Below are 24,622 nucleotides of genomic sequence, written 5' to 3'. Positions count from 1 at the left end.
TCTGTCTGTAGGTTTTGCCTCTTCTGGTCTTAGAGAAATAGTGAAAATTTTATATTATTAGTGCTCAGAACGTATATTAAAGGTTTGCCTTTTTCTTTTGTAGGATGAAGTGGCACATACTCTAACTGAAAGCAGAGTATTAAAGAACACTAGACATCCCTTTTTAACAGTAAGTGACTAGAGGACAGATGTTACAACATTTTAAATTTAAGGGAGTTTTATTACAGAAACTAAGCTATGAAAATAACATTTTACATAACATTCATCTAGATACGCCATTTTCTGTGTGGGAAGACTGTAAGTCAGATTTCTTTGAAGTTATCAGAATGCATGGCTTAAGTTTATAATATGCGTGCATTAGTAATCTCTCCCATTATACACCTATTACTCTTTTGAAATTTCACTGCCTTCAAAAAGAAATCCGTAGAGCAAATAAATTACATGTGGCATTTTGAGGATGGCATTGTGAAAAATAGTGGACTTAAAAGAGGTTCTACTGAAAAGGTTTAGGATTTTATGTTGCTTTTGTTTATTGGCTTCTAATAAATATATAAATTATCAGGCAGCATTGTCTTCAAATATGAAAGGCAGAAATCTTTACTGAATTTTTATACAAATTGAAACTTCTTTTAGTTATAGAATACTTCTAAGAACTAACAGGAATACGAATACATTAAATTAAAGATCGAATAAGTCATGGTATGTTTTCTTCACTCGACAAAGTATAAACTTACTTAGTTGTTATGAACTGAGTTTTTTAGTCCTGTTTCTAAATTGCTTGTAATCGAGGCATAATTTCGATTTGTGTATATTTCTGATTTCAGTGAAGTAATTAAGAAAAAAAATAACAAAACAGCTAGACTTTCAAAAGGGGGCAGCTTTTAAAGATTTGGGATTACTTAAAGTAGGAATTTTTAGAGGTATCATCAGCTACCTAGACTTACGTTGTTACATTGCTGTGTGTTTTTTTGTCCAGTGTATTAAGATAACTCTAAAGTTCTGGTATTTTTATAACTAATAAAATTACATGAATCAACTCTGTTGGATTGGGTCATGTTATGCACCCAATATGCAGTAATTTATGTTGTAACTATGGTAGATCCCCAAATATAACTATTACAACTATATTCCTAAGACTTCCCCTAGAGTAATTTGTAGGCCTCACTTTAAGGTTGCATTGGTCCCCTTTGGGGACCAATACAGTATGAAATGGATGGCACTTCCATAAATGGATGGCATTTCCACTTCAATAAATTGGGAAGTGCTCATTACACAATCACTAAGTTTATTTTATTTAAAATTTTTAGTTTTCCCGTAACAATACTCATTGCTGATCTAAACATAATTTGTTTTATGTCTCATAAACTCTTACTTGAGTATGCACCCTTAAGGAGTAAACAGACTCTTCAACAACAATAACAATTCATTTCGTCAATCATGCTTACTGTGTCTAAGTGTTCTATTTTGGTGCCATTATAAGAATGTAGGATTATAACATTTTTTCTTTTTCATTTCAAGTCCTTGAAATATTCCTTCCAGACAAAAGACCGTTTGTGTTTTGTGATGGAATATGTTAATGGGGGAGAGGTGAGTCACGAAGTGAATCCCGCACTTGCATTTGCATGGTAATATTGTCATTAGTTTTAAAAAGCTATTTAAAATATAAGTCGTCATATCACAGTTCTCACTTCTTGATAGAGATCGATGTAACTCTTTTCTACTATTGAGTAGATGGAAGCGTAATAATTCCTAATGAAATGTAATGATTGTTTGTCTTTTAATAACTCTTTTATATACTGGAAAGTGTAATTGTATTCTTCTTTTCTATATTTTTCAACTGTAAAAAAATTGTACCAAAAGTAAAATCATGAAATCATGTTATTTAATTTTGAAAATCTTCATATAGGATGTACGATGCTTTACAAAGTTCTTCCTCAAGTTTTTGTGAAACTTGTGAAAAATATTTTACTCATTTTAAACTCAGTTGAACAATAGTCCATAGGCTCATTGTGGCTGCATGGTAGTTAGAGTAACCTCAGCTATAGTTTTTTATTTTTAGGGATTTTAAAGGATGTTATAGTTTTGAGGAGAAATTCAGTGATATTAGTAGTACATTTCATCTATTCCTTTATTTCTTATCCTGTCTCCTCCCTATTTTGATGAAAATCAATGTGGGGGGAAATGAAATTTATTGGAATAGTTAACTGGAAATAATTTATGTTGTGGGCTTTCTAAAATAAATTTAATTATTAAACAGGGGCCTGTAGCTCACAGACTTCAAAAGTCTTATTTTCCAAAATAGATTAAATAGAAAATCCTCTATAAAATATTTGCTGCTATTGAATTATCTGACTTCGGATTAGTTCATTGTGAAAATTTGTTTATTCATTTGGTAAGCACATTTGGAATACCTAGGCAGTGTGGGTTTATCAAAGTGTATTAAAACAACATCCTTTCTATGAAGGAGTTTCTAATTTATCTTCTTAAGTGTATTACAAATTAGAATATATAGCGAAAGACCCAAGTGCTAATAAATTCATAAAAGAAAATGCTTTATGCGTTAGGCCTTAAGTGAAATCTCAGCAGGGGAACTGCCTTGAGAAGATGTTTCAGGCAGAGAGGATGATGGGACCAGGATCACTGGTGGGTGAGCAAAGGGCACGGAAGGACCTGAGCAGAGTGAGAGAATAATAGCCCAGGCATTCAGGACTGGGCCCTGGCAGTCAGAGGTTCTCTGAGAAAATACAGACAAGATGGGTGTCGTGGAATCGTATAGGGTTGTATGCCTTAACGACTGGTTAATTGGATGTGGGTAGAAAGGAAGAAGTATCAAAAGTGATTTTTGGCTGGAATCAGGAAGAAATAATAGATGTAGTGAACTTATGAAGAATGTGTTGAAGTTAAGGTTGTAAACTTGGTTTTGAAAAGGTTTTTCCTGATGCTCCAAGGAAATACGTATGTGGTGATATCACAGAGAATAAATACAGGGTCAGAACTATGGATACCGATTTGGAGCCATTCCTAGAAAGGTTATAATATAAGTTATGGAGGTGGATATTTTCTGTTTCATGGGAAATTAAATTGATGAAACTTCTATGTTAATATCTATCAAAATTAAAAATGCACATTACTGGAAGTGGACCCAGCAATTTCACTTCCAAGAATATACTGCACAGATACACTCACAAATATGCCACGGAATGATTTATGGGTAAATGTATTCACAGCAGCATTGTGATGCCATAAGTGAACATTCAGTAAGGAGGCTGCTTCAGTAAATTGCATCGTATGTATGAAGTGGAATACTTTATGTCTGTTAAACAGAGTAAGGCAGTGCAATATGGGCTAATCCAGAACGATTTCTGAGGTACATGATGAAGTAGAGAAAATAGTGCACAGACAGAGTGTAAAGCACGCTACCAGGGTGTTGAAAGAAAGGAAGACTGTATATATGTTTGTATATACACTGAATATCTCTGCAGTGACACACTGGCCATTAGTGCCTGCCTTTGGGAACATGAACTGAGTGGCTGTGGACAGGTGGACAAAGACTTATTTTTCACTTAAGTACTGTAGTGCAGCTTTTATACTTTGTGCCACGGATATTTTTTACTATTTAAAAAGTTGAAGGGAGGAAGATAGGCAGGCAGATGCATGGATGTATGGATGGATGGACGGACGGACGGACGGACGGATAGACGGATTGGTGAATGACCAGGGGAGAGAATCATACAGGGAAAATGATAAACTGCAGATAAAACCTTAAGAGAAACACTCTTAAATCGGAGGAGTACTCTTGCACAGTGTCATGTATTTACATCAATTATAATAACTATCACAGTGTTTTATAATTACCTATTTACTTGTCTGTTTTTCCCACTGGACTCTGAGTTCCCTAAGCGGCTTGTTCACTAATAGAACCCCAGCACCTTACACATTACCTGGCACATATTTGACAAATATTTGCTCATTGATTTGAACTTCACAAATATTTACTGGATGATTTGAATGAATTAATAAGTGAATGGACGAACAAATTCTCTCAATGGGAACTGCTGAGGAGTAGGAAAGAAAAATAGGAAGTAATGTACTATGTGGTTTATTTTAGAAAAAAAGTTGAAGATTTGTTTTCAGGAGGGAGTATCTTTGTGTTTATAAAATACATATTTATTGAGTCTTTGTGCGAGGCACTGTGGTAGGTATTGTGGGCCTACAAATCTCAATTAAACGTAGCTCTTACACTCAAAGTTATAGTTTAGTGTGGAAGATAAAGTACAACGTTTACATTAAGTGTAAAAGTGATAATTATTATTTGTTATCAGAAGTGCAGATTAAGGGCTGTGGGACCTCACAGGAGAAAAAGAATTTTGTGTGGTGGAATGAAGGGAAAATTTCTAGAAGCTTCCTAGAAGACGCTAGTTAGCTGGCACCTGTACTTTTATTCTAAACCTAGAAGACTTATGAGATTAATTAATTGATGATTGTTGAAAAAGTTTACACATAAAAGCAGATTTTAAGGCTAGCCAGATGGTTTTCTTTAACTTTGAAACTCCTACATTGTTTCTCTCGTTTGGCATTTCTTCTCTTTTTTCGGAATTTCTGTTTTGGGAGTGTGTTCTAGATAAAGACTGAATTGCTTGATGTATTGGAGCAGATGAACTGATTCTGTATGTGATATATAATTTTGAAATGCATAGATAATAATTCTAGCATTGTCACATGTGTGTGTGTGTGTGTATATATATATATACATATATATATATATATATATATATATATATATATATATATATATATATACACACACACACTGGGGTGCCAAAATTATATATACAAGTAAACACTTTGATCAGTGTTGCTCAAGCAGTAGTTCGCCGTAATCAGAAGTATCTGGATGCTGATGGTAACCACTTTGAGCACCTCTTGTTATTGCAGAAGTCAAACGTGACATGTATTCATCTTTTGTTATCAGTATATATTGAATATTACAATTTTGATAGTTTTCCTTTCTTAAAATGTGTATACATTTTTTTGGCACACTCTGTATATATTTATGAAAATTTAATTATTGACATTCACACAATTTTAGTAAAAATGAAAGTTTTGTATATGTAATCTCCCAATTTTTTATTCTTTTATCAAATGTACTTTTAAATAACATTTTAAAATGTATTTTATAAATACTAGTGGTTATTTAGTTCTTGGGACTTAATGGGATAATTTGAATTCTTGAATTTATCATTTCTGGGGCAGAAATCTATGTTCAGTATATCCTTACGGTGATTTATTTAATGTTGGTTTTGCTTTAGGTTTGTCATGTTGTTTATTCTGCCCAGGGATTTTTCTTAGAAATGCAGAAAACTATATTGCTATAAAAAAAAACCAACAACAACAAACATAAAAAAAGAACCTAAACATAGTACTTATGTTTTTGAATAAGATTGAAATAGAAAGAAGTGAAGTAAGGGAAGCTATGAATTCACACAGACAAGACACAGCAACACTTACAGATACTCCATGGGTTACCCAAGGGGGAATATCTGTATGATATATATGTAGGAGACTTGAGCAGGAGAATACTATCCTGTAGAAAAGTACGCTCCGGTAAATTGACAGTACTTACCCAAATGGCAGCACCCTCAAATCTCTACATCCAACTTTTGCCGCGATCAGCTCCTATCGTGGGCCTATTGAAGTAATTATAACTAGCCCAGCTTTTATTCAACTCATTGTCTGTTGATTTTTAATTAGCGATAGCATCCTTTTAACCTATGTTCTAGAATATTTGTCTTAAAATATAAATACAGCAGTTGAGACATTCCTTTTCTTAAAGTTTTTATGTGGGTACAAATGCACCTAACACTTTCAGTTATTTACTGTTCTTGTCCACATTTAGCTCATTGTATACTCTATATTAATTTCTTTGATAAAAATTCATTTTATATATATATTTTTTCCCCCTCCCCTCATTTTGTATTTTTGCATATGATTTTCAATTTCATGCCAGTCTTGAGATCCTCTCATACTTATTTTAGATTCTCATTATTTGGCTGGCATTTTGTCTTCAGTGAACCAAAATCATCTCATTTTAAATTTACATAAGGCAGAAGAGCCGGCAGTCAGCATTCTCGTTCTACTTACTAATTTATGGAGGTGTGATTTGGGCAATTTTTAAATTAAAATATCATTTCATATTCATAGTGATGATTTTTTAACTTTACTAAATTTATAAATATATAAATATCTTTATTGTCAGGAGTCTGACAAGCTAATTTCTTTGCTAACTATTTTCATTAATATACTACATAGGTTATATCAGAATTCTATTGCTTTCACCTAAAGCTTTTTCAAAAATTCCCAAATCAAGAAGGATTATAATAGTCACATTGGCATATAAAGTTCAAGGCAAAATAAATTTGGGAATATTCTTAGTGTATACTTTTATAATATTTCAAGGTTAGTTTCCTAAAATAAATCATTAAACTAATATATCAGTGCATCTACAGTAGTAATGCAAAGACATGACTAGCCTCAACGTCTAAGATGCGGACTTTCATATCTAGAATCTCAAATGAGGTGACTGGAACTGCAAGAACTAACCAGGCATTTGTCTGTTTCCATGATTCCTCTCCATGTGGTTCTGACACAGCATGGAAATTTCAGGGTAGTCAGACTTCTTACACAAAGATTGGATTACCCCAGAGTGAGCATTTCAAAGTAGTGAAAACAGAAGATACAATACAGTATAATTGGAGACCATGAATACTTGAGGATTTCCATATTTCTCTTTCTTTCCTTCTCTCCTTCTTTCTTTCTCTCTCTCTCTCTCTCTCTCTCTCTTTCTCCTTCCTTTCCTTTCCGTTCCGTTCCGTTCCTTTCCTTTCCTTTCTTTTTTTAAATTATAATTTACCTGTGTTCAGAGAATATAGTGCATAGTTTACATCCTTTTGAATATATTGAGATGTGGTTTTAGGCCCAATATATGTTCTATTTGGTGCATGTGCTATGTGTTCTTAGAAAGGATATATAGTCTGGTACCCTGCTATTCTATAAATACCAGTTGGTCAAGTTTTTTGACAATATAATGTTCAAATGATCTATACTCATACTAACTTTATGTCTACTTTTTAAAAAAACAAATATTGAGACAGTGCTGTTGAAATCTCTAGTCACAATTGTGGGTTTATCTATTTTTCCTTTCATTTTCTTATAGGCAGTCTAGAGTTAGTTCATATTTCTTTTTAAATCCAATCTGATAATTTCTGCCTTTTAAATTGGGAGGGTTTAATGTGATCATACATATGGTTTGGGTTAAATATTGCTATTTCTTTTATTTACCCCATCTGTTTTTTGTTCCTTTTTTTGAAAAAAATCTCTTTCTGCCTTCTTTTGTCTTGACTGTTCTTGCTGTTTTCCATTTTATATTATATTTTGTTGTTTTCCATTTTATATTATATTTATATTATATTGGATTAGTTCTGCTGCTTTGTTTTGTTTTCATAATGGTAGCAGTAACAAAGATTTGTTGAATTCCTATTCAGTTCAAGCCCCTGAGAAGGCAACTGTACTCATACAAAGTTCTTTCTCTTACACAGTTCATATTATGCAATTATAAAGAAGACTTACAAGAGAAAATTTTTGTTAATGGAATAATTTATACATTTGTTATCTCAAATTAATAGAAACTGTACTTAGTATCAGATAGATGGTATGCTTTAGAGGCAGGTGACCTAAGTTGGAATCTTAGCTCTACCATTTCATAGCTATGTGATGCTAGGCAATTTTCATAACATCTTTTAGCCTTAGTTTTTCTATCTGTATGATAGAGATAATAATTGTACCTATTTCATAAGGTTGCTTTGAGGATTAAATGATACAATGCATGTAAGTTACCTAGCACAATGCCAACTAATAGTAGCAGCTCTCAAAAATAATGCGTAATATAATAGTAATAGTAATATAACATATATTTATTATATTTAAACATCTGTAATATGGAGATAGCATTTTGTAACTTTCATGATTGTTGTTAGATTTAATGCTCAAAATGATAATGATTATTATTTTTTATTGTATTGGTATTAAATATATTTCTTAAATAACCTAGATATTTCACATATGTGCCAATAGAGTTAAATATTTAAAAATAATTACCTTGATAATTTGTGCCCTTTTAAAAGTATATTTTATTCTCCAAGTGAAGAATCTATTAACATTTAATGTGGTAGAACCAAGCAGTCTCTTTTTAAAATCTTGCTAATATCGTTTTAATATAGTACTTCACTAGAAATCATTTTAATTATAGAAGTAGATTGGGAATTAAAATTGTTTCTTAAAAGGAATTATTTTTTATACTCATCACTTATTAAATATTTTCATTAGCTGACTTTTAATCCCAGAAACTTTCCTTAACTTTTCTCTTGCATTACTTCTTTAAAAATTGCCACCTTATATCTACTTTTTCAGATATCAGAGACGTAGTTGGTGATCTAGAATTGTTTTTGCATTTTCAGACTTGTAGAAGGGTAAGAGGGCAAGAAGTAAAAGAGTAGGGCTTGGAGTGTTTAGCTGATCATTAATAGCTGACACAATTACTACCAAATAGCGGTTTCAGGGTTCAGTTGTCCTGTAGCATCCTAAGCGTTTAATTTGTATTTTAAGAAATTTTATATTGAACTATCTTATTAAAATATGACATTTTTATATTTATATCTTATGTCTATATCACTCTCCTTTCTGAAAGAAATGTACTTCAAAAACTAAATGTGAATTTGTAGTACTGTGCATTAATTTTTCTCTGTGAAATGCATGCACACTGTGAGCTCAGCTTGTGAAAAGAGTAGCCATTATCTGGAAGATAATTAATATGAATTACCTGCTAAGTGAAAGGATACATTGGCTTGTTCCCTAAAAGTAAGCATTAAATGCTCATTTTTAGTGTAACTAATACTTTTAGTTACAGTATATAGAGTATTAGTATAGTATTTGCTCTAGACGAACATCTGTGTCCCCCCAAAACTCATATGTTGAAATCAAGCCACAGGGGGTTGGAGCCTTTGGGAAGTGATTGGGCCATGAGGGTGGAGCCCTCCTGAATGGGATTAGTGCCCTTATACAAGAGAGCTCAGGAGAGGGCACTCTCCCCTTCTACACATGAGGACACAGCAAAAACATAGCTAACTGCCATGAACCCAGAAGTAGGTTCCCACCGTACTCCCAATCTGCCAGTGCATTGTTCTTGGACTTCCCAGCCTCCATAACTGTGAGAAATAAATTTCTACTGTTTATAAGCCACTCAGTTTGTGGTATTTTGTCATAGCATTGAGCGCGGACTAAGACAGTTTGTCAGTTAGTTTCCTATAGGTGAGCTAGAGCCATTCTTTTAATCTTGGGTCATTTTGCAAACCCAAGGGATGGGCTAAGCAACATGATTGAACAGACTGCCATGTCTTAGTGCTTAATTAATTAGTTGTCTTTAGGATACTCAGGTTCCAATTTCAATTAATATTATGACAAACGTAGTCATTTACATTAACGAGACCTGTATTGAGCATATTTTGTTATTCTCTACTTAATCAATCTTTTACTATTACAATGGAATAACTGAAAACTGTGTAGGCAGTAAGTATTTGCAAGAAGAAAACATATAATTGAGTTTAAAATCTAAGATTGCAGTGGTAATTCTCAGGACTTCTTTTAAGCCCAGATCTTTATTTTGGGGGAAGTTTGTTGCATTAAGAATATAACTGTTGTTCAAATATAGCAATTTATTGTCAAAATAAGCATTCTGAGTTTGTGCTGAAATATAGACTATATATTTAGTAGGTTAAAATAATCTATTTATATTGCTGTGTTTTCTAAAGCATGGCTAAGCACAACACGCACAAAAAAAAAATCTAGTCTTTGCCTAAAGGAACTTAAATTTCTGAAGATAAGCTCCTTGTTTGAGCAGCAAAAACATTATTTTTTAAAATAAAAACAAGGTTATTCAGTTATTGCATATGGTTCATTTTATGTTTGTTTCTAACAAAAATACTTTACTTTCAGAACCTTAGGCCTTATTTTCCTTTTAAATAATTCTTTGGGAAGTAGTTTGAATTTAACTTTATTCTTTGCAATACATACGTATTAAGCACATACGTATGTGCCACATATCAGGCGTGGTGCTGAGGATGCAAAACTATAGAGTACTTGCATAGTCTTTCTGTTTTCACTGTGTCTCCGCCAAGAAAAAAAATATTATAGAGTATTAAATTTGTCATAAGCCTAAGTCAGTTCAAGGATCACCAATATATTTATTAGAAACCTATATATAATTTTTTGATTGTAAAAGTAACAATAGTACATACTCATCACAGAGAACATCAAAAAGCCATAAAGCTATTTGAAACAAAAGTTTATTGGCTGCTTGCTACAAACTGGTTACTGTGCTGTATGCTTAGTAAGTACTTACTATATGACATTCATAAGTCAGGGTCTCTGCACTTACGGAAAGCACAGTGTTCTGGGGAATAGATATTAAATAATTACAAACGATTTTTAAGGTATAAAACAAGATAGAAACCACTCTAAATCTCACCATCTAGCACTAATTACTATTACCATGTTAATGTATTTTTTTGTTTTTTTACTGGATGTATATTTTCCATTCTATGTAATATTGTAAAATATATACTTCTCTGCTAATTAATTATGTAGAAATACTATTATTTATTAAATTTACCAAAATTTTAAACATTTAGGTTGTTTCCATTACTTAACTTTACTTGGGTGCAGTCTACATAGTACAATAAGATGGACTCACTCTAGATGTACTCTTACATGACTTGACAAACATATATATGTGTAGTCCCCAGACACAGAACATTTTCATTGCCTCTGTCAAGTGCTGCCATGCCTCTTTGCAGCCCCATCCCCACACCCCCTCCTGCACCCACACGTGGCACTAGGCAACCATCAGTCTGCTTTCTGACACCCAAGATTTGATATACCATTTCAAAACTTCCTTAGAAATGGAGTCTTACAATATGTACTCTTTTGTGTCTGCTTCTTTTCCTCAGCCTAACGTTTTGGACAATATGCCTTTCGTTGTTTCTCTCAGTAGTTTGTTCCTGTTTTTGTTATGACCCACGCTGCAGGCCTCTCTCCAGTGTTTGCTGGTCATTCCGCACGCCAGTGGAGGGCCTTTACATTGTTTCCAGTTACTGCCTTGTGTGAGAAAAGCTGACGTACACGTCCATGTCCAAGTTTTCTTTTCCCTTGGGTAAACGCTGAGGGTCTGACTGTTGTTTGTGGTAAGCACAGGCTTACATTAAGGAATTCAGAAACTGTTCCAAAGCAGTGGTGTCATTTTGCCTTCCCACTATCAATGTGATGAAAATTCAGTTATTGCATATGGTTCATTTTATGTTTGTTTCTAACAAAAATACTTTACTTTCAGAACCTTAGGCCTTATTTTCCTTTTAAATAATTCTTTGGGAAGTAGTTTGAATTTAACTTTATTCTTTGCAATACATACGTATTAAGCACATACGTATGTGCCACATATCAGGCGTGGTGCTGAGGATGCAAAACTATAGAGTACTTGCATAGTCTTTCTGTTTTCACTGTGTCTCCGCCAAGAAAAAAAATATTATAGAGTATTAAATTTGTCATAAGCCTAAGTCAGTACAAGGATCAACAATATATTTATTAGAAACCTATATATAATTTTTTGATTGTAGAAGTAACAATACTACATACTCATCACAGTGAACATCAAAAAGCCATAAAGCTATTTGAAACAAAAGTTTATTGGCTGCTTGCTACAAACTGGTTACTGTGCTGTATGCTTAGTAAGTACTTACTATAGGACATGCATAAGTCAGGGTCTCTGCACTTACGGAAAGCACAGTGTTCTGGGGAATAGATATTAAATAATTACAAACGATTTTTAAGGTATAAAACAAGATAGAAACCACTCTAAATCTCACCATCTAGCACTAATTACTATTACCATGTTAATGTATTTTTTTGTTTTTTTACTGGATGTATATTTTCCATTCTATGTAATATTGTAAAATATATACTTCTCTGCTAATTAATTATGTAGAAATACTATTATTTATTAAATTTACCAAAATTGTAAACATTTAGGTTGTTTCCATTACTTAACTTTACTTGGGTACAGTCTACATAGTACAATAAGATGGACTCACTCTAGATGTACTCTTACATGACTTGACAAACATATATATGTGTAGTCCCCAGGCACAGAATATTTTCATTGCCTCTGTCAAGTGCTGCCATGCCTCTTTGTAGCCCCATCCCCACACCCCCTCCTGCACCCACACGTGTCACTAGGCAACCATCAGTCTGCTTTCTGACACCCAAGATTTGATATACCATTTCAAAACTTCCTTAGAAATGGAGTCTTACAATATGTACTCTTTTGTGTCTGCTTCTTTTCCTCAGCCTAACGTTTTGGACAATGTGCCTTTCGTTGTTTCTCTCAGTAGTTTGTTCCTGTTTTTGTTATGACCCACACTGCAGGCCTCTCTCCAGTGTTTGCTGGTCGTTCCGCACGCCAGTGGAGGGCCTTTACATTGTTTCCAGTTACTGCCTTGTGTGAGAAAAGCTGACGTACACGTCCATGTCCAAGTTTTCTTTTCCCTTGGGTAAACACTGAGGGGTCTGACTGTTGTTTGTGGTAAGCACAGGCTTACATTAAGGAATTCAGAAACTGTTCCAAAGCAGTGGTGTCATTTTGCCTTCCCACTATCAATGTGATGAAAATTCGAGTTATTGTACATACTCACCACACGTGGTGAGTCCTTTTAATTTTAGTCATTCTAGTGAATACAGAGAAGTGTATTATTGGGATTTTTAAGTTGCATTTCTCTGATGACTAATTATATTAAATATCTTTGCACATACGTACTCGCTAGTCACATACATGTGTTGTGACCTGTCTCTTCAAATGTTTTGCCTATGAATTCATTGGGTTGTAATTTTATTTTTCAACATGATTAGAAGGCTGTTTTCACATTTTTGTCATTGTCTATATGACTGCAGAGAATATCCTTGTGTAGGAGACTTCTACAATTCCTTTTTTTAAGGAAATTTCTAGAAGAGGCACTACCGTACTCTAAAAATTACCTTATTTGTTTCCTATTGCCCTGCAAAGAATTTCTGTCTCTTTCCATACCAACCACCAGTATATAAAAATACTTAACCTCACTACACTTTCACTGACAATGCTATTTCTCGATGGGTTAAATTCTCGTTTATGTTTTTATCTCTACTTCATTGATTATTTTAATGTGGGATGTTTTTATATACTGTAATTTATATTCCTTTGATGTTAATTGTGTGCTTTCCCCTTTTTTCCTTTGTTTTAGTCTTTTTATATAATTTATTTATATATTAAACATATGGACTTTGTAATATTTATAAATACCCAGTTTTATTTATATTTTTCTACTCCATATAGTTAATTCTACCAATTTTTCCTTTTATGATTTGTTCCATTATCTTTATGCTTGGAAAATCCTTTATCCTGAGATCAGATAACTGTTGATTCATATTTTCTAATTTTTTAAAAAAACTAGTGTCATTTTATATTTAACTATTAATCATATCTGATAATTTTTTTGTTATGATGTGAGATGAAAAGAATTTTACTTTTCTCCAAAGTTAAGCAGTTATTGTGGCATCATGCATTAAATAGTCATTTTTTCTCAAATAGTTTGTCACATATTATCATCAAGTTTTATCATATATTAAATTCTTATAAAGTAACCTATTTCTGGCTGCCTCATTTCATTGATCTTTTAATTTGTGTGCCTATTCCATATGAATTGTAGCTTCATAGTGTCTCACAATTTCTTCAAGCAAAAGTTTTCCTGAAAGCATTTTTAATATGTTGCAGCAGAAATCTTCTGTTTCAGTAACATCTTGGCTCATCTCATTCACTTTTTGCTGAAGGAGTCACGTGGCATTTCTATTTTTACATTCTCTTCTGAGCTTATGAAAGTATGACATCTCTTCTCTGAAAGGTAACAAATGACCTAATTCCTATGCCCCGTAAAGGTTACTTCCTTCCCGAAACTTTCTCTTTTAAAAAAAAAAAAAAAATTTTATTGGGGAGGATTGGGGAATGGTGTGTTTTTCCAGGACCTGTCAGCTCCAAGTCAAGTCATTGTTTTCACTCTAGTTGTGGAGGGCGCAGCTCACTGGCCCATGCAGCTCACTGAACCCGCGACCTTCGTGTAATGAGCACTGTGCTCTAACCACTGAGCAAACCGGTCGCCCCCCGAAACTTTATTTTCCTTCATTCTTTAGATATATTTTTTCTTTCCTTTTGTACTTCTCTTGGGACTCCATCACAATATCCTGTTCTGTTTCTTTTTCCTGTCCTTATGTGCAGTGGTGCCCTAAGATTCTGAGCTTCATTCTGTTTTCAGTCTTTACTGAATTCCTGGGCAATGCCATGCTTCCTTGGTTTTAACAAGATCCTTTATGTAAAGGACTCCTATATCTACCTCTATACCCTTGGATCCCATAATGTCAAAGCTGTGGTATCAAATGCTTATTTGTCAACAGGTCAGAATAAAACCCGTTGCTCCCCTGTCCCCATTCCCATTCTTTCCCTCTACACCACCAGCTGCAATATCTACTCAGCCATCCACAGGGAAAGCCCAACTTTGCTGTCCTCTCCTTGACCCAAACAGTTCCCTTTGGGACATTGACTTTCTTGAAATGCCAGTTACTGTCACTCTCGTTGAGGCCCCCCCAGAAGATCTTACTTACCTCATATGTAATGTCTGATATTATCAAACATACTAATTACCTATTATGTGCAGGTACAGTGTTAGACGTATAAAGATGGATAAAACTTGCGTAACAGTCTTTTGTAGGCTTCCCTTATATTCTCCATTTGTGGAAAAAAAAAAAAATTCCATCCTTCAAAACCTAAGTGAGATATTACCTTATGTGTGACGTCTTCTCAGATCATCCCAATAAAGATGAATCATCCAAAGCATTTTTAATATTGGAATTACAAAACTTATCACAGCCTTCTTGTTTTTTTTGTGTGTGTTTTTTTTAATTAAATTTATTGGGGTGACAATTGTTTTTTTTTGTTTGTTTTTAATCTATGCATGTATCTCCTTCATTGGGTTGAGTACCTTGAGGTCAGAGGTTATGTCTTTTTTTTTTTTTTAATTTATTGGGGTGACAATTGTTAGTAAAATTACATAGATTTCAGGTGTACAATTCTGTATTACATCATCTATAAATCCCATTGTGTGTTCATCACCCAGAGTCAGTTCTCCTTCCATCACCATGTATTTGATCCCCCAGAGGTTATGTCTTAATCATCATTATATGTCCTCTTTTTCTCTTTTGAGTACCCAACACAGTGACTTTAAAATAATTGATGCTTATTAAATGGAAAGTTGGTTCAAAGCCAAGGAATATGCAGAGAGTGAGGTGGAAAATCAAGAGAGGATTGTATTACCAAAGCCAAAAAAACTTGTTTTAGGGAGGAGAGTGCCATAATAGGTGGTGTGCTAAGCTCCAGAAGAGGAAGTCGGGTGTAGACTGTAAAGAGATTGACAGTTAAGAGGTTCTTGGTTATCTTAACTAGAATAAATTTCATAAAGTAGCAAGAGTAGACATCAAAGGACAGCAGACTGGGAAATAAATAGAATTGTTCTCCTTAAGTATCCTGTTTAGCTGATATATTTATAGAAATTGGCTGGGAGACAAATTGAAAATATATGGTCTAAATAAAGATCTAGAATCCTGCATGTATTATATTGATTTTGAGAGCATCCATATCTCTTGTATAGTCGAGTGGGTAGTGGGCTTGGCATTATTTTAAGAAAGTTTATAAATTTAACCACTACTTTCATTCCATTAGAAGACTACCATAAGTAATCTACGTAGAAGTCACAAAGTTTCCTTCATCAAAGTTGGCGATATTTTGTATAAAGCATGGCAGAAATTATTTTGACCCAGAAATTATTCAGAATGATTTTACTGATGTTCACGCTTCTTTCTACTTATTCTTGTCATTTGAATGGTTGTGAATTAAGTGTGTGTCTGTGTGCGTGTGTGTGTGTGTCTATGCATCTGTCTATATAAAATAAATAAATTTTGAAAAATTTCCCTGAGTAATTGTATACGTTGGCTTGATTTTTGGCATACTGTATTTGATCATTTGTCAGACACATTTAACATTTCTGCAATCAGAATGCCTTTTAAATATAAAAATATATATTTATATAAAAATATCAAGTATGATGGTGCCAGTTTTAATTGGCAACATTTTTTTTTTCTTTCTTGGTGTTAACATAAAATGATGATAGAGCCCTAGTGATAGCATCTTAGATTTGATAAAATATGACAGTGGAGTAGAGAGCATTAAAGAGTAGAGATTATCTGCCTAATATTTTAGTTATACTATAACTAATGTTGAGCCAGTTTTTTTTTTTTTCAATAGTTGCATGATATTGCCTGTCTCTGTTTACTATGACTATGGGTGATGTATAAAGTTTGTGTTAAAACAATGGTAGACTCTTAAGCAGAGGTGAAGGTGGGAAAAGGGGAGAAAGAATCTGTAGGGAAACTCTTTTATGTACCAAAGTTACGATTTGGTGTGTGTGGATCAAATCTTGTTAACCGTAATTGTTATAAATTTGTAGAAGCACTAAGAGTCAGTAATCCATGTTAAGTTAATTTCTGATGTTGCAGTCAAGGATATGTTGACCGATCAGTTAATTTAATCGCAGACATGTATTGACTATCTAACATGATACCTGGCAATGTACTCAGCACTGCCAACAAACTTTCATGGTTCTTGGGGGTTTCTTAACTACAGTGAAATGAAATAGTGCAACAAAGGTCAATAGTCAATTCATAGTACCCGAAACCTACTCCTTCCTCACATACACTGTCCAACTGAGAGTTGAGAAAGGCAGCTTCTTAAATAAAGAGCTGGTCTAGATGGCGCGCTGGATGCTTAGCCGCAGGGAGCACCCAATAAATCCTTGGTGACTACTGAGTGGTGATTAACTAACAAATGGCTGGCCTTACAGTTTAAGTGATTATATATGAGAAAAGAGTGGTGGTGTAGTTTATTATTGAAGGTAGAATATACATTGAGAATCATAAGGGGAATGGGCACTTCTCAGACCACTTTGGGCATTACTAAAATAAAAAGTTAAATCCTTAGAGTTTCTCACCATAGAAAACATTGACTCAAACTTTGAAAACCTTTCTAGGTCTCACGATGAATATCATGATGAATCAACCAAGGTAGAATAGAAAAGTTCCCATAAATCAGCGTCAGCAAATCAGTAGTCCTTTCTTTGCAATCAAATGTAAATCAAATAATTAAGTAGAACTATTACATCTATGCTCGTGTTCATTTATTTTCATAATGTCTCAGTGCCTTGAAAGAGGGAAGCCACGGTATAGGAAGGGGGAGATGCAGTCCGATGATGCACACTCCTTTCCTCTGGTAACTGAAGGTTAAATGGGTAGCAAGCAGAATGCCTTAAACAAGATTGGTATATTGATTAAAACGCTGATTTAACAGCTCGCAGTCTCCCCTTGGAAACCTGGAAAAGATAAGCCAGCTGCTGTCTAAGAGTGCTGAGTGCCCACGGAGAGTACACTATCTATCATCACAATATGGTGATGAGAGGTGTTTTATGTTTGTGTTAATTTCCCCCACTAAATCAGTAATTATTACAATGGTGTCCCTGCTGTTTACCCTGCAGCTGTTTTTCCATTTGTCGAGAGAGCGGGTGTTCTCTGAGGACCGCACACGTTTCTATGGTGCAGAAATTGTCTCTGCCTTGGACTATCTACATTCCGGAAAGATTGTGTACCGTGATCTCAAGGTAAAAAGAAAAAAAAAAAGTAATCAAAATTTGTTTTTGCAGAGACTATAGGGACAAACAATGTAATTACAAAGTTACATGGCTTGGAGAAAAGCAGATTTATTTGGGAAAGAAAACACTCGTTTAAGATTAGTTTACGGCATTTGAGAGGAAATTTCATTCACTAATAATGTGTATAGTTCTTTATGTCCAAGTTTTTGGTGTGTGTGCCAATGAATTTCTGCTTGACTTCTCTGATTAAGTATGATCTACCAGAAATAGTTTCATTTTTCTGTAAATGTTTTAAGTAACGTTAAACATCTGATTAAGAGTCAAGTAACTTTGCAAGTGACATTTAAAAATAAGTCTCATTATAGTCTAACATCTTATGATACATTATGAGGAAACTTTTATAATAATACTTTATTGGGAGGAAGTATGTTTTGATTTTTGTATTAACTTTTTGATGGGTTTAAGTACCTAAAGCATTTCAATATAGCCTTTCATTAATTTGTTAGTTTCTATTTTAAAAAGTACTGTTTTTATTTCATTGGTAAGAGTGACTTGACTTCTCAAAGTGCCTTTCTGACGATATCCTCAGAATAACTCAGGGATTGGCAAATGTTCTTTAAAGGCCATATAGTAAATGTTTTAGGCTCTGCTGCCTAGACAGTCTCTTTTGCAACTTGTCAACTCTGCCATTGGAGGGTAAAAGCCGCTCAGACAGCACATAAATGAGTGCATCTGACTGTGTTCCAGTAAAACTTTATTTACCAAAACAGGCAGGAGGCTAGATTTTGCCCACGGGCTATAGTTTGCTGACCCCTGGGGTAGCACATAAAAGATTGTAGTGATTCTCTGGACACAGTTTTGAATTAGATCGACCAAATTAAGGAAATTTGTGCCATGACACATTTTGAATAGATTCTAAATGTGACAATCTTACTTTCTCACTAAGTAAATTACGTAATAATCTTATTAAAATTTGATCCAGAATTGCTTTATTTATCAACTACTAGGTCATTTAAAATATAATTTGATTTGTAGAAATAAGAATTACATAAATCTTTTGTGAAATTCTGTTTGTATGAAATGAGGTATATCCATATTACAGCATAAAAAAATCACAATTACCCTCTTACTCTCCCAGCTCACTCATTTTTAAATGCCTGTGATTCTGTTATCTAATTATTTAAAGATGCTCCTATCATATACCTTTATGTTATAAATGACCCTAAGGAGTGACTGTCTTGCAAAGTATTATTGTACACGATGACAATGAAATAAGTACGTATGTTTGCATAATATTATTACTTGTTGAAGTTTAACAGAAGCTATAAAATATTGTATTTAGGAAAAATGAGCTACGCAACTATAAAACATCAAGGTGAGGGATGATCAGCTAAGTGCCCAAGTGGACCAGAGATGAATCCAAGTCAACAACACGATTATATTTAGCCGGAAGCTTTTTATAACCAGGAATGTGGCAGCATTCAGCATTCTTGTATTTGATGTCTGCATGGCCAGATAATCCCATAATGTTTAAATGTCTTGAATCTAGATTTTTAAAAAAGAAATTCGTTATATGACATGACAAAACTTAGAACGTAAGTTGTATGGCATTGCCACATTTTCTGAGAAATAGTTAGCTCTTCTCTGCCTGAATCAGCTCCCCTCTTCTCCCACTTTATACTTTAAGGGGGAACTTCAAAAAGAGGGAACTTCCTGGACTTCAGGAAATGTGAATAATTTTGAAGTACTTGGTAACATGTCCAAAATGTTGAAAGCTGGAAAGTAGAATTATTAGCTTAAAGAGACAAAGAAAAGAATGCTCATTTGATTGTCAGCATTGATTAAAGAATGATATAATTGAGATGGTCTTGGTCAATATTTACCACTAACCGTTTCTTATTAAATGAATTAACATATTGGTATATTGAAGTTCACTAATATGAGTTTCATTACCTCATCCCTTCTGATGATGGAATTAGACTAAATTTATGAAACTGTAATATAAAGTACCTACTTTATATGTGAATGCCAGTCATGTAGTTACCATCTGCATAGACCACTAATTTTACTAGACAACTAGGTGGTCTCCTTATTTTAAATATAGCCTTAACTTAAAGGTCTAAGGAAATGTATACAGCATGGGACAGAAACCATATGAATATACTTCAAGAAGAATACATACAATGTCAAAAAGCCAAACATTCAAAATTATTCAAAATTTATACAAGTTATTTGTATCCATGGTTCACAAGATAATGCATGAGAGTGAGATCCTGTAGGTGGTATCACAGAAATTTAGAGCTGACCCATAGTTTACAAACGAGGTGTTTGAAGCTTCGAAACCTAGTAAGTGACCTGCTCAAAGAAATGGACTAAGGTGGTGACATAGCCAAGAGTACTGGAGCCCATGAACTTAGCTCCAGGTCTGATGTTTTTTCATCACACCATTCTGACTTTCTAGAGTTGAAATGACATCTAGATAGGAGAGGGCATTGAGAACTCTGGGAGAGCTTTGTAAACCTAAAATTCTAATAAAGCTGCTGAAGATAATGAATGTTTTGAATATGTTTATACCAGACGTATTAAAAACAGCATCATCAAAGCCTGATTTAGGTATCCACTTTGATTGATCAGTCTCAGATTTGTCTCTCTCATCTCCTTACCTTGTGTTTACTCAAATGTAAATCTTTTTGAGATGCCTGCAGTAGCTGCGCCTCACAAGAAAATCAGTACCCATTCGCCTGCCCCCCATTTATCACTGGAGGTAAAGCCTTACTTCATGTGCAATTTAATAAGATATTTTATTAGTACATGGTTTCTAATAACTTGATGTTCGTAACAGATAAATTAGCACAACTTTCGTTGCATCTTAAGAAGTAAGTTTGCTTAATTTGTCAATACATACCATAATGAGAAGTTTTGTGTCAGTAGCACCCAAATTCCTTGTGATTACTTAGGAAAAACTGGTGTTTTTCCTAAGTAATCTTAGGAAAATTTTGAAGAAATCTCTTCTAAGAATTTGCACTAGTGCAAAAGCGTTAAAATTTTGAAGAAATCTTAAGAATTTGCTCTAGTGCAAAAGTATTAAAAAACCTCTTTTCTGCTTAGTTCTTATTTTGCAAGTACAACATTTTTTTTTCCCAACAACCCTGACCATCCAACTACAGAGTAGGCTGAATAGGGACATTTGCAAAGTACATATAATGATACTAGAATTCATTAAGAATTAATTTCTCCCAGTTTATGACAGGGTGGTGGCGGGGGACAGAAAATAATACATAAATTGCTACTATGTTCTATTTCTGGAAAATCTAATCTTATTTTCTATCTAATCAGAGAGTTAAATGGTTAATTTAACCACTTACGTTATTACCATGAGAAGCCACTAAATAGATTTAGATCATTTCTAAAACTCGGTGATGGCACAAAGGGATGGCTTCAGTGTTTCACCGCAGCCCTCCCTGTCTTCGTCAGTTCCCGGACGTTCACCCCTAATAAGCTCACAGCTCAAATAAAGACAGCTTGCTTGCGTTACACGCTGAGTCTCCTGGCACATCCCCCAACTCCTGCTTCTAACCAGACAGTCACTCTGCATTCCCTCTTTTATGGAAACTTGAAGCCACTGCTATTACGACCCCCTCCATCTCAAAAGTGAAAGTGTACTATTGGGCTATGTTCCTAATAAGTAGTAACTTCTTAAATAGCTTAGTAACCTCCCTGAGGGCTTCTCTATTGTGCGTGAGGAATCCTTTTCCTTCTTAAGTAGGAAGGGTGAAAGTGAAGAAATGTTTTCTTCAGTATTTCAGCACACCTCTTAATTAAGTTCCTGCCGGCCAACGTGGGGGACATTTGATACCCAAAAAAATCCCTTGCTCCATTCTTGGGCCCGAGGTAGTCTTGGTACCCAGCACTGAGTTTGATGCCTCTGTGCTAAAGGGGGCATAAGAGTGAGTGAAGGAATCGTTTCTTTATATTTTTGATAGTTATCAGATCCGTTAGGAACTGCTATTTTCATCCCTTTGTTTAATAGCAACGTCAGCCATTTCAATGAAAGATACATATGTTAGAATATATACCTCTATTAGAATATTATATTAGAAAGTTTAAAAGCTTTTAAAAATTTTCTGATAGCTCGCATGGCATGTGTTAGAGCAGAGCTTCCCAGCCTGTGTGTCACACGTGGGTTACAGATGTACTCAAGCCACGCCTCCCTCAGCCCACAAAGTGGTGGGAGGAGCCTCCGAGCCAGTCAGGTCCGGCGCCCGCAGCCTGTCCGCCCATCCTGGTACTCCCTACCAATTTCACTTTTTATTGTACTAGGAAGTGTAGTAAAAGTTTGAGAAGCACTATAGTAAGCACAGCTAGGATTTTTAGTTTAATTTTATTCTAGGTACCAGCGAGAGCAGGAAGGAGCATAATACTTTCTTGCTATAATTTATTTTTCACAAGCACAGAGGAAAAAAGATTGCCAGATAAGATTGCCAAATCTACCATTTGTCTTATATAGACACAGAATCAAGACCCTCTACCAGATAATGCTTATTCACTTCAACTGGGTAAAAATATGTTGCCTTTTTCCATGGCTCCTCTGTGAGGTATATGTCTAATATTTTTCTCTCTTCAAAGCGTGAACTGTTGACAACTATCCTCTGATTATAATATTAATAGTAAGCACTACCCTGATTTTTAATACATAATCTTTTCCGTCACACGTCCTGTTTGACTCCATCATTGCTTTCTGCCAGCAGATGCATCCATTAAGCCTAAACCCAATGTCCTGCTCTCTGTCTTGGAAACTAAGACTGACTGGAGATAAAACAGATGCATTTAAAGTTTTATAAATAGAGAGTCCCTGACCAGTCAGTGACAGATGTGCATTTTGCGTTTTTTGACTACAGAAAAGGAAGGAAAGCCATGAGAGTTGGGACAGAGAACCAAAGAAAGACTGTTTGTAAATATTTTTATTCCCCTTAACGTAGTGGAAGCGTTCCTAAAAATGTTCAACTAAGTCCTCTTTGTCTTCGTGTTCAGTGCCCTGAGGAAGTGATTGGCGTGCAGGTGGTTGCTATGTGTAGACCTTTCATCTGCTTTGAAAAGACTTCAGGTGCTTCTGGGCATCCTTCGCATTTGTGAATCACAGCACTAATGGTTCTTACATTTTACGGAAACGGTTATGCGTCTGTGTAAAATTTTATTTCCTTTTTAACAAGACTAGGTACTTAATTACTCCCTGACTTATCGTTGTATACATTGGATTTGGGGATATTTTTTAAGGTGATGGATCTCTGACTATCACTTACACTGTGGAGGGACAAATTGCTTTGTCATTCATGCTCAGCAAAATAGTATTTCCTGAAGCTGAGAGAAGAAAAAATGGGAAAATGGACACTGTTGTTAAATACCTGGCTTTAAAATAATGAAATATTTATGTTTTTCTGTTTTATTCAAAATAAATGATTTCCTATTGAAAAATGTTTTTAATGAAATCACTGAGCTGACAAAAGTGTCTTATAAGGTTTCATTCTTGAACTTTGTTCTTTGCCTTTAACAGTACGTTGCCTAAAAGATCGCACACCATTTTGATAACTTATAAATCAACCATTAAACTCTCTGTTTAATAATGACCAACACATTCATTGAATGTTTACAGTGTATTAAGTTCTGCATTCAGTATCTTATTTAATTCTCAGAACAATCATACTGGGTTGTTACTGTTATTTATACCTCTGTTTTATAGACGAAGTTGAGGCATGCAGAAATCAATGGCATGCCCAAAGTCACACAGTGAGAAAGGGCTAAAGCTTGAGTTTACGTGTAAGTTCTCTAGCTTGACTCCCCACTCTTACCCATTTTGCTCTCTACTGCCCCCCATGCAGCGTGCTCTCTCACCCATCATCTTGACCCTTACCCATCTCTCATTTGTCATCCCTTAGGCTGACCTTATTTCTTACTGTGTCGTTGTAATTTTTTAAAGTTCATTTGTAATCAAGGAGGATGACCAACTGCCCTGGTTTGCCCAGGACTTCCCCAGTTACAGAACGTTTAAGTCCTGCATCCCAGGAAACCCCTCAAGTTCTGCGCACACTGAGACTGTCAGTCACCTCCAGCCCATTCCTTACCCAAACCCCATCCGTGCATCTCATTTCATTCCTCACCCTGCAACCCTTGGTACGAGGCTCAGAGATGAAGTCTGAGCGGAGAGAATTAGTTGCAAGTCAGGATTTAAAAATACACACACACACACACACACACACACACTCAATGCTTGGTATTAAAAACAGTGTTTGTGCATTTTGATACTTCTGTCATTCACTTCAAAATAGCCTTGTCAAAATACGGAGAAACAGTGCCTGATATCATGTTTCCATGAATATTTTCCCATACATATACATATAAAGCACATAAGGAGGATTGGCATAATAATGGAGTAATAATGCATCCACGTTGTATGCCATAGTATTATTTGAAGATTTTATAAGAATTTTTTATATATTATGTTGGCAAAAGAGATTTATTAAATATTTTTTAAAAGATCATACAGCATTTGAAGAACTTAATTTGGTTTTGTTTGTTTATATTGTAACATATTCCTATAGTAAAGCCATAAGCATATTCTTTAAAATTAGGAACAGGGCATATACATTTTTATTCAACAAAAACAGCAGACCTTCCAATATACATTTCTTTCTCATTATGGCAAGTTAGGAGAGGGAAAAAGAAAGAAGGTATTGTTTTGAAAG

The 24,622-nt window shown here is 34.5% G+C and overlaps 1 protein-coding gene across 1 annotated transcript in view; it reads left to right on the top strand.

Moving 5' to 3' along the window:
- The window catches only part of AKT3 (AKT serine/threonine kinase 3), a 252,816-nt gene that overhangs the window by 187,336 nt on the left and 40,858 nt on the right, over nucleotides 1–24,622 (top strand). Inside the window, exons 7-9 of the mRNA XM_074316835.1 lie at nucleotides 104–169; nucleotides 1,519–1,587; nucleotides 17,769–17,891. Of these exons, the coding sequence (XP_074172936.1) occupies nucleotides 104–169; nucleotides 1,519–1,587; nucleotides 17,769–17,891 (258 nt within the window). The remainder of the gene's footprint in view (nucleotides 1–103; nucleotides 170–1,518; nucleotides 1,588–17,768; nucleotides 17,892–24,622) is intronic.

This window comes from Rhinolophus sinicus, linkage group LG12 (genome assembly GCF_036562045.2).
Source record: "Rhinolophus sinicus isolate RSC01 linkage group LG12, ASM3656204v1, whole genome shotgun sequence".
Classification (NCBI taxonomy): Eukaryota; Metazoa; Chordata; class Mammalia; order Chiroptera; family Rhinolophidae; genus Rhinolophus; species Rhinolophus sinicus.
Note: the sequence above shows the minus strand (reverse complement) of the source record. Positions and strands in the feature narration are given on the sequence as shown.